This window comes from Polypterus senegalus, chromosome 7, assembly GCF_016835505.1.
Source record: "Polypterus senegalus isolate Bchr_013 chromosome 7, ASM1683550v1, whole genome shotgun sequence".
Taxonomy (NCBI): Eukaryota; Metazoa; Chordata; class Cladistia; order Polypteriformes; family Polypteridae; genus Polypterus; species Polypterus senegalus.
Window position 1 is genome coordinate 20,235,087 of NC_053160.1, and position 15,386 is coordinate 20,250,472.

General features: G+C 42.5%; 1 protein-coding gene across 1 annotated transcript in view; it reads right to left on the reverse strand.

The window, feature by feature from the left end:
- The window catches only part of LOC120532382 (baculoviral IAP repeat-containing protein 1-like), an 85,282-nt gene that overhangs the window by 19,792 nt on the left and 50,104 nt on the right, over positions 1-15,386 (reverse strand). The window contains 2 exon segments of the mRNA XM_039758323.1: positions 7,865-9,958; positions 12,961-13,027. Coding sequence (XP_039614257.1) covers positions 7,865-9,958; positions 12,961-13,027 — 2,161 coding nt within the window.

A 15,386-nucleotide genomic window follows, 5' to 3' on the forward strand; every position in this document is an offset into this window, starting at 1 on the left:
ACATGTTCTGGGCCTGCACCAAATTAACATCATTCTGGACCAAAATTTTGAATTACCTTTCAGGCAGCCTTGGTGTCCCAATCCCTCCTAACCCATTAACAGCTGTGTTTGGTGTTCTTCCAGAGGGGTTTAAAGTGGAGAAGGACAAACAAATTGTGATTGCATTCACTACACTTTTGGCACGCAGACTTATTTCGCTAAACTGGAAGAATCCTAACTCTCCTCTTTTAAGTTAGTGGGAAACCGTGTTATACTATTTGAAAAAAACAAATTCTCAGTTAGAGGGTCTGTACAGATTTTTTTCAAAACATGGCAGGATATAATCAGTAATATTTTAGAATAAGCTCTTAAAGCACAGAGGGAGCAATTAATTCTGTATTTCTTTTTCTTCTCTATTGGCTTATCCATCCATCCATTTCCTAACCCGCTGAATCCAAATACAGGGTCACGGGGATCTGCTGGAGCCAATCCCAGCCAACACAGGGCACAAGGCAGGAACCAATCCTGGGCAGGGTGCCAACCCACCGCAGGACACAAACAAACACACCAAGCACACACTAGGGCCAATTTAGAATCGCCAATCCACCTAACCTGCATGTCTTTGGATTGGGGAGGAAACCGGAGCGCCCGGAGGAAACCCACGCAGACACGGGAGAACATGCAAACTCCACGCAGGGAAGACCTGGGAAGCAAACCCGGGTGTCCTAACTGCGAGGCAGCAGCGCTACCACTGTGCCACCGTGCCGCTCCTATTGGCTTATCAAACTCATCAATTTAGGTATGTTTACAAGCCTTAAGTTTTACTCGGTTGGCCATCTCTCTCAGGGTTTGGGGTCAACTTGTTCTCAATCCTACTTTTTGTAAAAACTGATTGATTTGTATGGAATGACTGCAATAAAATTTAAAAAAAAAAAAGAAATTTGGAATGTAGGTTACCTTTGACCCATAGGTGCTCGCTAAGAAAGTTTTAAAAATTTTGTTGTCCAAGCACAAAATTTCTTTTAGTTTTTTAGACCCATTGGTATGTCTGTCCTCTTTTCACGAGAGAACTACTTCACGGATTTAGATCGTTTTTTTTTTCTATAATTTGCTTGAACATTCCGTTGATTTTTGCAGCTTTCTCATCGTGCCAAGTAGCATGGTTCGCTTGTGGTACTGATTTATTACCGCAAATCCGAGAGAGACTCATCGGGCTGGGGGAGGAGGGCAGGGCCCTCCTCACTCACGTGTCTGACTTGGGGCGTAACCTTAACTCCGCTTAGTTAGGAACGAGAGAACTACTTAACGGATTTAGATCTTATTTTTCCTATAATTTGCTTGAACATTAAGCTTAATTTTGAGTCATCTCTCATTGCGCTAAGAATCATAGTTCGCTTGCAGGAGCGATATATTCGTGCTAATCCGAGACACAGGGTGCGAGCCAAGGGGAGCGGAATGAGTGATGTCAGGAGTAGAGAGCTGGACGGGGTCTTCTCACTGTCCTGTTTCACTAATACGCTGGTGAAGCCGCAAGGGATGGCTAGTATTAAATAAAAGACACCATTCTAGAATCACATTTAAAGCTTAGGTACTCACTAATACAAGAGTGGATTATTCTTGCCTTTTGGTTCGTTACTTAGTAAGTAAACAGTCAATCTGATGGTACTGTAACTGAGACCGTCTCGTGATCTAACAACATCCTGCGTCGAGCAGCATAGCTGCCTCACACTGACAAGGCACAAGTTCAATTTCTGACTTGTGACTTGTGTTTACTGTACACCTCTATGTTCATTTTGTTTGGCCCTGGCAGGGGGCTCTGGTTTGCTTCACAATGCTGGCATAAGAATTTGTAACACTTTAGTGGCTCAGTAAAAGTCGGTATGGATCAATAAACGAGCATGCTCTCTCTTCCATCTGAGATTTTGTTTTTCCTGCTGTTGGAGAGTCTCCAGGTCCTGATCCCCTTCTATTTAAAAAAGGCATGTTTGGAAATGAATGAAACAAGTTATTCAACTCAGACACATCCATACAAGGTAGTTTTACAGTTCAGAAGATGTGATGATAGTTTAACAAAGATACATGTTGAATATATGTTTTATATATGTCCACTCCTGCCTAACAAGCTTCATCCTCTTCCTCCTGACTCTGGCTCCCCAAATGGAGTAGGAGGGCTCCTCTTATTCAGAATCCCAGGAGTACATATGAGGGCTCAGCAATCCCTGCAGCACCCCCTGGTGGCACCCAACAGGTCTGAGCCAACAAATACCAACTCCCATACAATCCTATGGGAATCCGAGGTGCCGTTGGAATACCAACGGGGGCTGCCAGGTAGAAGTTTGGGTGAGATAGCGCCCATCAAATGCCATTTCCCCAGGTCCTTCATTTAAGAAGGTGTCCCGGGTTGGGTAAAGATGCCGTTTATCCTATCTCAAGGTCTGGATAGGATAAGCCGGAGAGGCGTCACTTTTAAGGGAAGGCACCAGGGCTTATGGATTTTAAAATGAGTTTCGTGCACTTCATTGTTCTAACATAATTTTTAACTAATTTATTTATTAGATCGTTTTAACCACCACAGAACACTTCATTTTATGGATTATTTATTTATTGACGGTTTGGAGCACTGCACTTTGGACACGCTTATTGATTCGGTTTTTTTTTTTTTTTTAAATAAAAGCACTGGGCATTTTGCACCTTCCCCTTGATTCAGGTGTGCTTTGTCCTCATCTGCCACACTCATCTCTGTTACGGTACTGATGGTGTCAGGTTCAAGAGGCTCCCATTATAGAAGAGGGAGAAAGGAACCGACCCTCACCATCACACTCAGTCACAGAACATATACTGTAGATCTCGCTCGCCTAACTGTTACTATTCTAACTCTGCAGGTATTGGACAGAAGACATTATGCCTGCCCTTGTTGTAGCCTCATGAGCGGAGACTGAGCCACCCACTAAACAACCTTACAGTACACGGTATGTTGTACTCAAAGTAACTTGTGTGCAGTTGTATTTGAAGCTGCGGTATTTATGTTTAAACAACATCTCCATATTAAAGGAAATACGCAAAAGCAAATTCTTTCTAATTTACAGCAAATGTAACGGTTGGTAGGTAAGACTAAATGTGATTTTCTAGTATATGTTATGTCCAAGAACCATATGTCTCACAGATGACAATGTTTTACTACATTGCTATATCATCCTGATTGTTGCCATGCATTTCTATCTCTGGAGCATCTCTGTGTTGTGTTTCCAGGTCTTTGTCTTGCATGCCTATGAGCCATCTTGTTTTTACTGCTACTCAGTTATTTTATATTCCGGATTGCTTGTTGCTTGTCAATGTTCTTCAGCGTCTTGTTTTCATATTCTTTCCCCTTCTTTGTTACTTAATCTCCTTCTGCGGTTTGCTTGACACTCAGCAGATGTCACTGCACTTCTTTTTCTTCCTGCCATTATGGTGGTTTTCACTTGGTTTTGTGATCACCTTGCTATCAACACACATCCAGTTGTCAATTTGTGGTCCTTTATTGATGTTTTGGAAGGTTGATGTTTGATGATCAATAAACACAATGCTAACATTTCATAACTAATTCTGAATATGTATGTGCTGTGTTCTCTGGGATTATTGGTAAGTGCACTTGTGGAAACTGTAGTTTTATTTCAATATACTTTCTTGACCACCAGTAAAGAACTATCAGGTTAGCCCAACCTAAAATATTTTCAACTTCAATAACATTTCTTTCTTTCTTGTCAAAGTCCTTCAGCATCTTGTCTGCTTATTATTTCTAATTCATTGTTACTTAAATCACATTCTGTAATGAGCCTGATGCACAGCAGATGTTGCTACTCTTCTTTTTTCTTTCTATTATGGTGGTCTTTGTCACATAATTTAATATTGCAATGTGCATTTTTGCTTTTCTTTTTCTTTCTTCCTATTATATTGTTCCTTGTCACTTAACTGGAGATGTGTTTGATGTGCAGCAGATGTCACTGCTCTTTTTTATCTTTCTTCCTGTCACGAGGTTCTTTGTCACATAATTAACTTCTGTAATCTGCTTGATGCTCAGCAGATGTTGCTGCTCTTTTTGTGCTTTCCTCCTATTACGATGTTCTTTGTCACATAATTGAATGTTGCAGTGTGGTTTTTGATCTGCAGATGTTGCTGCTCTTCTTTTTTTTTCTTTCTTCCTCTTATAGTGTTCTTTGTTACATAATTGGATTCTGCAATGTGCTTGATGCTCAGCAGATGCTACTGCTCTTCTTTTTTTATTTCTATATTCATGGTGATTGTCACTTGGCCTTGCAATCACTTTTGCCGTAACACACAACCACAGTTCACTTTGCCACTGCCTAAAACTGTTTCAAATTTGAAGAACATAAGATTTTGATTAAGACCAATATCAAGGTTCAGGCCTCAGTAGTTTGTGAGGCATTGAAGGACAGACCCTTAGCATTTTTATTAAATTTAATTTAATTTAATATTTTATTATATTTAATATACAGTAATCCCTCCTCGATCGTGGGGGTTGCGTTCCAGAACCCCCCATGATAGGTGAAAATCCGCGAAGTAGAGACCATATGTTTGTATTGTAATTTTTATATATTTTAAGCTCTTAGAAAATCCCCCACACTGTTTATAAATATTCTCCGCACAGTTATACAGTAAACCCTTGTTTATAGCGGTTGATCCGCTCCAGACAGATAAATGAATTTCCAAGAAGTAGGATTCTTTATTTATAAATCTAATATTTTCGCAGGTAGAGCTTTGAAAACCTGTTTACGACCTTCTAAATGTTTTTTAACATTATTAGAGCCCTCTAGACATGAAATAACACCCTTTAGTCAAACATTTAAACTGTGCTCCATGACAAGACAGAGATGACAGTTCTTTCTCACAATTAAAAGAATGCAAACATATCTTCCTCTTCAAGATGCGTGTCAGGAGCGGAGAATGTCAGAGAGAGAAAAAAGTAAACAAGCAAAAACCAATAGGGCTGTTGGGCTTTTAAGTATGCAAGCACGGCGATAAAGCGGTGCAATGAAGGGATCAATGTGAAGCATTTTTTTACAGGCGCGTCCGTACCTTCTAAGCAAACAGCCCCTCTGCTCACACCTTCTCCGTCAGGAGCAGATAATGGGGACAATCATACGCCTCCCTGATGGTATTGCATGATGGATAAGTATCTCCCTGTATTTCTCAGAGAGAGTGAGCAAACAATGAAAAGCAAACAATGAAAAAATCAGTACGGGCTGTTAGAGCTTTTAAGTGTGCGAAGCAGCGCGCGGGAAGCATATCGTATACCATTGAGGAGTTTTATTTAATATGTAATACGTGCCCTGATTGGGTAGCTTCTCAGGCATCCGCCAATAGCGTCCCTTGTATGAAATCAACTGGGCAAACAAACTGATGAAGCATGTACCATAAATTGAAAGACCCATTGTCCACAGAAAGCCGCGAACCAACGAAAAATCCGTGATATATATTTAGATATGCCTACATTTAAAAATCGCGATGGAGTGAAGCCACAAAAGTTGAAGCGCGATATAGCGAGTGATCACTGTAATATAATAAAATAATACTATATTAATATTTATACAATATTGATATTATTATATTAATATTTATATGATATTATATTATCCATGCATTATCCAACCCGCTATATCCTAACTACAGGGTCACAGGGGTCTGCTGGAGCCAATCCCAGCCAGCACAGGGCGCAAGGCAGGAAACAAACCCCGGGCAGGGCGCCAGCCCACTGCAGGGCACACACACACCTGCACACCAAGCACACACTAGGGACAATTTAGAATCACCAATGGACCTAACCTGCATGTCTTTGGACTGTGGGAGGAAACCCATTCAGACACGGGGAGAACATGCAAACTCCATGCAGGGAGGACCTGGGAAGCAAACCTGGGCCTCCTTACTGCGAGGCAGCAACGCTACCCACTGCACCACCGTGCCACCCATATTATATAATATTTACATTAGTTTTGTAAACCTGCTTTTTCAACTTCCAGTTCTCTCACCCACACACATACTAGTATTTGACTAAGGCAGTGACCCTGATTAACTTTCACGTACATACTTGATACTCTGTGAGGAAATGAACTCACTGAGCAAACCAGCAATGTGGATCCAGAGACAATGTGTAAACTGTAAGATCTCTTCTCCACATTAATATACAGTGGTGTAAAAAACTATTTGCCCCCTTCCTGATTTCTTATTCTTTTGCATGTTTGTCACACAAAATGTTTCTGATCATCAAACACATTTAACCATTAGTCAAATATAACACAAGTAAACACAAAATGCAGTTTTAAATGATGGTTTTTATTATTTAGGGAAAAAATCCAAACCTACATGGCCCTGTGTGAAAAAGTAATTGCCCCCTTGTTCAAAAATAACCTAACTGTGGTGTATCACACCTGAGTTCAATTTCCGTAGCCACCCCCAGGCCTGATTACTGCCACACCTGTTTCAATCAAGAAATCACTTCAATAGGAGCTGCCTGACACAGAGAAGTAGACCAAAAGCACCTCCAAAGCTAGACATCATGCCAAGATCCAAAGAAATTCTGGAACAAATGAGAACAGAAGTAATTGAGATCTATCAGTCTGGTAAAGGTTATAAAGCCATTTCTAAAGCTTTGGGACTCCAGCGAACCACAGTGAGAGCCATTATCCACAAATGGCAAAAACATGGAACAGTGGTGAACCTTCCCAGGAGTGGCTGGCCGACCAAAATTACCCCAAGAGCGCAGAGGCGACTCATCCGAGAGGTCACAAAAGACCCCAGGACAACGTCTCAAGAACTGCAGGCCTCACTTGCCTCAATTAAGGTCAGTGTTCACGACTCCACTATAAGAAAGAGACTGGGCAAAAACGGCCTGCATGGCAGATTTCCAAGATGCAAACCACTGTTAAGCAAAAAGAACATTAGGGCTTGTCTCAATTTTGCTATGAAACATCTCAATGATTGCCAAGACTTTTGGGAAAATACCTTGTGGAGTGATGAGACAAAAGTTGAACTTTTTGGAAGGCAAATGTCCCGTTACATCTGGCGTAAAAGGAACACAGCATTTCAGAAAAAGAACATCATACCAACAGTAAAATATGGTGGTGGTAGTGTGATGGTCTGGGATTGTTTTGCTGCTTCAGGACCTGGAAGGCTTGCTGTGATAGATGGAACCATGAATTCTACTGTCTACCAAAAATCCTGAAGAAGAATGTCCGGCCATCTGTTCGTCAACTCAAGCTGAAGCGATCTTGGGTGCTGCAACAGGACAATGACCCAAAACACACCAGCAAATCCACCTCTGAATGACTGAAGAAAAACAAAAAGAAGACTTTGGAGTGGCCTAGTCAAAGTCCTGACCTGAATCCAATTGAGATGCTATGGCATGACCTTAAATAGGTGGTTCATGCTAGAAAACCCTCAAATAAAGCTGAATTACAACAATTCTGCAAAGATGAGTGGGCCAAAATTCCTCCAGAGCTGTAAAGACTCATTGCAAGTTATCGAACGCTTGATTGCAGTTATTGCTGCTAAGGGTGGCCCAACCAGTTATTAGGTTCAGGGGGCAATTACTTTTTCACACAGGGCCATGTAGGTTTGGATTTTTTTCTCCCTAAATAATAAAACCATCATTTAAAACTGCATTTTGTGTTTACTTGTGTTATATTGGACTAATGGTTAAATGTGTTTGATGATCAGGAACATTTTGTGTGACAAACATGCAAAAGAATAAGAAATCAGGAAGGGGGCAAATAGTTTTTCACACCACTGTAGATTGTAGTACATTCTCTTTTAGATTTGAATTTACAGTTTTCTGAGAGTATTCTCTAAGAACAAATATAAGTTAAATGCTCTTTTACTGAATGAATACCTGGTATGCTGGTGAAGTTCAAGTCAAGTGCTTCAAGAGCTGACATGGCGGTCAGCAGCTCCTCTTCTTTTCTTGTTAATGGACTGTTTCTAATGGTGATTTTTCTAAAAATCTTGCTGCGTTTGTCAACTGCAGACTGAATGTTTTCAAGAAAGCCCTCACTGCCGATAACAGAAACATCCACCTGCTCAGTGACCGCCAGAATGGCAATAAGATTCCGAAGGTCTTCTTCTTGAATTTTTTCACAATCATTAATTATAAGCCGGAGCACTGGCAGCGTGTATTTGTTGGCTGCTTTTACAAAGACACCCACCATGCTGTCAGGAAGAAACCTTTTGATCGTCGTTCCATACTTGTTGATTATACTCATATTGGCCTCTGCCTTCTCTATAAAACTATCAAGAGGCTGGTAAACTGGTGCAAAGTCTTCTTCAACAGCAGCAGGCTTGGCCTGGTTTTCCAGCAGCTTCTCTAACTTGTAGAAGTCTGGCAATTTTGGTTTTTTGTTCCCCGAAAGGGTAATCTCCAGGTCCTGTAACAGTGACAAAACTTCTGGATGTTCTTCGGTGAATTTGCTGAAATTGTTTTCACAGCTCGATTCTGAAAGTTTCAGGCTTTTCCCAGTGAAAAGTTTCAGAATGTGAGGAGTGCAGCTGGAGACGCATTGGCTGCCATAAGCAATATTCAGCACATAACTCAACAGTGACTCAAACAGGGCATCTTCACCGTGCCCCATTGACAAAGTAGCTTTAAAAAACTGCTCGGTAACAAACAGGTTGAGATAATGTTCCACATTCTTGTTGCTTACACAGTTGGAATTGTAAAATCCTTTGTGGGCGGCGTAACTGACCACATGAGACACAATCTCGGTGGCCGCAACTGGGGAAGAAATGCAGGCGTAGTCCAGAAAGTACTTATAATTACACATCACTTGGAGGTAGGTGTCAATTTGCTTCAGATAATCACGACCCTTCTTCTGGCTCTCTGCAGAGTCTGACTGAAGCATTTCAGCAAGCCGTCGGGCCGCTACAAACTCCTGGAAATGACAGTGAAAGAACCTGTACACGGGTTTTAGCAGGTTAGCCGTAAACTTGCTCAGGAGTCCAAAATGGAGGACCTCGTTCTCATCAACTCCCGAGTCTGTGAGATCTTCTCTGCTGAACTCGTAACGACTGCTGAAAATTCCGTCCAGTGCAAGGTCTCCCAATGCTGTCAGATTTGAAGAATGCTTCTTCAAGCTAAGGTGCAGGTATTCCCAAAACACCTCACTCTCGTCAACATCCGGCTTAGGGGTTTGAATCCACAGAGCACATATAACCAAGGCAAAAAGTGGAGTTTTGAGAATTTCCTGCAGAGTCTTGGACAGGCCGGATTTTACAAAGAATTGCTCTACCAGCTGGAGGTCATGGGAGAAGAGCTTCTTGAGTATGAAGAAGGTGCTGTACCCTGGGAACTGGCCGATTTCAAGGACTGTCGAGGCACACTGACGCACCTTAGCACTTCTGTGAGTCTGGATGCCAATAACAATGCTAGTGTTATTGATGTGATTCCCTAACATTAGCTGTTCGACACACTGTGGAATCGCATCCATGGTTCCACAGTCATCCAGAAGAAATAAGACCTGGTTATTCAGCTTCCTCACCGTCTCCTCAACGAATTGTTCACTCACGTCCATTCGGTCTGGACAAAGTTGTTCGGAGATCATGGCAGATAAGCTCTGATCTTTCTGCGAGGTATTTAGGGAGAGATGAAACACCAGCTTGAACCTGCGCAAGGCGGGGCAATTCCCAGAAGCCCACAGAATGGCGATTCTCCTGAGCAGTGCAGACTTTCCACTCCCAGCTTCGCCCTCGATGACGGTGATAGAGCTCAGGTTTTTTAGCAGTACAGGGACACCTACTTTCTGCACGGGCTGGTTCCTCAGGTTCTTCTTGACCAAGGGCAAAGAAGCAAAAACGTGTTTTAGATCTGGAGACACGTTTGGAGAATCGGGGAAAGGAAATATTTTTCTGAAAGCAGCGGAGTTATACAATTCCCTTAGCTCACTTTGCAGCCTCTTTGCTTCTTGGAGCCACTTGTCTTCTGTCCGATTTTCTGAAAAAGAATGAGAAAAGGATAAACGAATAAATTCAGTTTCCTAGTCTACACCTTCTGGTCACGTTTTAGACGACAAAATCGCTTGCAACAAAAGACAAGGAACCGCTCACAAGTTATCATCATTTTTGTTTCAAGGGGTCAGCTTAAGCAGATAGACGATCCAGGCGTATCTTGTGCTTCATTGATATTTTTTATGCTGCAAAAACTTTTAAATGCATATCGTGGTGTCAAGGAAGGTTTTACAGCTCAACCTTCAACTGGAAGGATGGGAGAAGGCAGCTACTTTGGGACACTAACTCCCCCAAGACGCTTGATGGCAGCTTCCCTGCAGTGTTCCCACAGGGCATCATGGGATATGAAGTTTGGCATCCCAGCCCTGCTGGGTACCGTGGGTGCCGCCAGGGATCGCTGTAGGACATTTGGAGACAAGGCTCTCACCTCGCCCGGAAGTACTAGTGGGTCATGACGATGGAGGTCCCGAAGTACTGCCGGGCTGAATTAAAACTTGAGTTCTCCATCTGACCCGGAAGTAGGCGTGTGCGATATACATCGTTTACGATTATATCTTAATTGTTGTTTTAACGATGTGCGAGATTAAATTATCGAGTATGTAACTCGCTTTGCAAAAAAAGAAACAGAGTTCATTCACTAATGCAACAGTATAGACCACTGCGCGTGCGCAAAGCGAGATGCGTAGGTGTGCACATCCAGCAAGCCGCAAGTTAGCGTCGCTCCCTGCCTCAAAATGAGTGAACAAACAGCGCCAGATGATAAAACAGCCTCACCATCTACGTCGTCAGAGTTAATTGCCAGACGTGGTTCATTCTCACTCGCATGGCAGTGGTTTGGTTTTGAAAAGACTGATGTTGCTCAAAAGACGGCAATCTGCAAACTATGTGGTAAATTGGTTGCCGTTAAAGACAGCTCGACAACTAACTCGTTTCACCATTTGCAAACTAACCACCGCGCAAAATACGAAGAATACGAAAAGCTTAAGGAGCCAACTGTCCAGCACAAGTCTAAAGTAACCAAGGTACAAGCACAAAAACACACTTAGCAAACTTTAGCGGACTCATTCTGCAAAAAAGTGCCTTACGACAAGAAAAGCAACAGATGGCATGACATAACAAACGCCGTCACCAATTACATCGCAAATGATATGGTGCCAATTCAAGTGGCTGAGAGAGATGGTTTTAAACAACTTTTGAATACTTTAAACCCAAGGCACACACTGCCTGGCCGAAAATATTTCAGTCAAGCAGCTCTGCCTAAGTTGTATGATTCGTGTCGACAAACTCTGACGCATAAACTGCAAAAGGTTTCACATTTTGCCACAACAACGGATTTATGGTCAAGCCGAACATCCGAGCCATACCTTTTCCTGACGGTGCATTTCATTGACGAACACTGGCAGCTGCAAAGCTTCTGTTTGCAAACATCCTACTTCCCTCAAGATCACACTGGCGACATCATTGCGCAAGGTCTGAAAGATGCGCTGGCATCATGGTCACTGCGAGAAGGCCGCATGGTTTGCATGACAACAGACAACGGGGCTAACATTGTCAGTGCACTACGGATTAATAACTGGAAGAGGCTACCTTGTTTTGGGCATAGGCGTCATATTGCGATTGGTGAGTAATTTGGGGTTCCTCTATAAAATGCAGTGTGAGATGTGGCCGGCTTGTCATCCCGGCCAATACCCCCCAGGCCGCCAGATGGAGTCCTCCCTGCAGTATGGAGGTGCCCCGAAGACCAGCAGGGAATCATGGACGCTGTAGTTTTTATCCTCAGCCCTGCTGGATACCTCAGGGGCCGCAAGAGGGAGCTGCAGGGAGGACCGAGGACTCATTTGTGCCCCATGACCCGGAAGTTCGTCATAGAAAGAGCGACGGGCTTCCGGGGTGAAGAAAAGAACTTTTACCTGACCCGGAAGTGATTGAGGATCACATGGACTGAGGATTGAGAACTCTTCCGGGTCAGGGAATATAAAAGGACTGTGGGAGCTCCCAGATGGCGAGCTGAGCTGGGTGGAAGGAGGGCAACGTGCCTGGGAGTGGAGGATTGTTTATTGTGATTAGTATTTGTGATTTATGAGTATAGTGGTGGAGAGTGTGCTTTGTGCACTGTGGAGATTTAATAAAGTCAGAATTTGGACTTTCACCTGGTGTTTGGAGTCGTGGACAGGGGTTCAAGGGAGCGAGAGCACCCCCTATCTACCACAGCAGTTTAGGTTAAATTGATCTTATTTATTATGACGTTTAAAAATACAAAAGGACCTGATAAGAAAAGCTATAGATGACAAAAATATAACTCAATATAATTTCAAATAATACATTAAATTATCTTGGAATTATCGTTATCGTCAAAGTCCCAGAAAATATCGAGATTTTTTTTTTTTTTCAAAATCGCACACCCCTACCCGGAAGTGCTGGCAGGTCATGTGGACGGAGGAGCAGAAGCACTTCTGGGTCGGGCACTATGTGAAGGACTGCTGTGAACGCAGCAGGAGAGCCAGAGTCGGGAGGAGGTGGACAACGCTTGCTGGGAGGTGTGGAGGAGAAACAGATGAGAGAAGATTTGAGTGTACCGTGTATTGTGTTTACTGTTATCTGTGGCTGTGGTGCTTGGAGGACACCTTCTTATTGCTCTTACCTGGTGTCCTGCGTGTCTGTCTGTTGGGTTTAAGGAGCAACAGTGACCCCCTAGCATGCACACAGTCCTTTCACGCTATCAGAGTGTTTTGCCTTGGATTAGAGGACAATCAAAATTTGTGTTCTGTCAAAATGAATGTTTGATTCTGACAAATGTCTGCTTTTTTGGTTTGACAAATTACACTCTCTGAACTGAAAAACCTTGAGATATTCACAGAGGAGAGACTTTTCAAGGACGTCATACTTAACAAGAAGACAAACGCACCAATACTTTTTTTTCTGAAAATGAAACATAGAGAATTCTGTAGTCGTTACACTGATGGATGTTCACATTTTTAGTCTTCCTACCTGCTGCATTTACTGGGGGGTCTTCTAAGCTCCTAGCAGGTCTATCCTGGAGGCACATCTCTTCTCCCTTAATGAAGAAAGTGAATAAAGGAGTTCAAAGAACACATGAAAGAATGGATTTCCATCAACATGGCAGATGACACCAAGATAAGTGGACTGTCAGATAATCTGGAATCTGTTGAATCATCGCAGAGGGACTTGGACAGCAGATAGGCTTGGGCAGATGAAATGTATCGTCAGTAAATGTAAAGTATTACACATAGGAAGTAAAAATGTTAGGTTTGAATACACAATGGGAGGTCTGAGAATCGAAAGCACACCTTATGTGAAGAATTTAGGAGTCATAGTGGACTCTAAGCTACCGACTTCCAGTCAGTGTTCAGAAGCCATTAAGAAGGCTAACAGAATGTCAGGTTATATAGCGCCCTGATGTGTGGAGTACAAGTCACAGGAGCTTACAAAATTAGGTGGGTTGGTAAATAATCTGAAATCCATTGAATTATTACAGAAGGACTTGGATGGCATACAGGCTTGGGCAGCTTTGTGGCAGATGAAATTTAATGTCAGTAAATGTAAAGAATTACACACAGGAAGTAAAATTGTTAGGTATGAAAACACAGTGAGAGGCCTGAAAAGTCCACCTTATGAGGAGAATTTAGGAGTTGTGGTGGACTCAACACTATCGGCTTCCAGTCAGTGTTCAGAAGCCATTAAGAAGGCTCACAGAATGTCAGGTTATATAGCGCTTTGATGTGTGGAGTGCAAGTCACAGGAGGTTCTGCTCAACCTTTATAACACACTGGTGAGGCCTCATCTGGAGTATTGGGTGCAGGTTTGGTCTCCAGGCTACAAAAAGGACGTAGCAGTGCTAGAAAATGTCCAGAGAAGAGCAAAGAGGCTGATTCAGGAGCTACAGGGGAAGAGTTATGACTAAAAGATTAAAGATTAAAAGAGTTGAGTCATCTCAGAAGATTAAAAAGGAGACATGATTGAAGTGTTTAAAATTATGATGGGAATTAATCCAATGGATTTTAAAATGAGTTCATCAAGAACACGGGGACACAGTTGCAAACTTGTTAAGGGTAAATTTTACACAAACATTGAGAAGTTTTGCTTCACACAGAGACTTGTGGATGAGTGACCAAGTAGTGTGGTAGACGGTAGGACTTCAAAACTCAACTTCATGTAATTTTAGGTGAATTAAGTGGATAGCACTGGCAAGCTTTGTTGGCCTGAATGGCCTGTTCTTGTCCAGATTGAGACCAAAACTGCACCCAGTACTCCAGAGGAGGCCTCACCGGTGTGTTATAAAGACTTGAGCAGAACCTCCTGTGACTTCAGGGCGCTATATAACCTGACATTCTGCTAGCCTTCTTAATGGCTTCTGAACACCGTCTGGCAGTTGATAGTGTCGAGTCCACTATGACTCCTAAAATCTTTTCATAAAGTATATTCTCAATTTTCAGACCTCCTATTGTGTATTCAAATACATCCACACTCCCTCATACCAAGACAATGAGCCAATTTACCTAACTTCAAATCTTTGTAGTATGAGAGAAAACCCAAGTATCATTTTATTAAAATACAATAAACCAAATACTTAGCCATCATATCTCAGCAATATCTCAAATAACGTGAAGTAGAAGAACGCTCAATTTTAACACATGATATTTTTGCGCAACTCCTTCTACATTTACTGTAAATTGGCGTCAGTGTGCTTTAAAAGCTTGAAGATGAAAAGTTTGAATTCCTAATCAGTTATTCAGAGTAACGAGTACAAGTTGTCTTAACACGTCATTCATTCTCAAGTTAGTACTTTCAGGGTCGTCTTAACAGCATTATAAGCCCCCTGAGCAAAGCAGTGCACGGGGGCTCCTACCTATACAACCACTTACAGGAATAAAAATGTAAATGGTCGATAAAATCAAACATATATTTATTGTATTGGTACTTCCAACAAAATCAGTGTTTAAACATTAAAAAACATGATGGACAGCAAAAATGAATCAATACAAATGTTTGAACAATATGACATGAGCCTTGAACAACACAAAAAGTTCAACATATAAATGATACTCAATTGGCAAACCACACAGACGGAGATGGTACAGTAAGAAATTACCATCCATCCATCCATCCATTACCCAACCCATTATATCCTAACTACAGGGTCACGGGGGACTGCTGGAGCCAATCCCAGCCAACACAGGACCCAAGGCAGGAAACAAACCCCGGGCAGGCAGCCACCACAGGAAATTCCACCCATCCATTTTCCAACCCGCTGAATCCGAATAGGGTCACGGGGTCTGCTGGACCAATCCCAGCCAACCCAGGGCACAAGGCAGGAACCAATCCTGGGCAGGGTGCCAACCCACCGCAGGACACACACAAACACACCCAGCACACACTAGGGCCAATTTAGAATC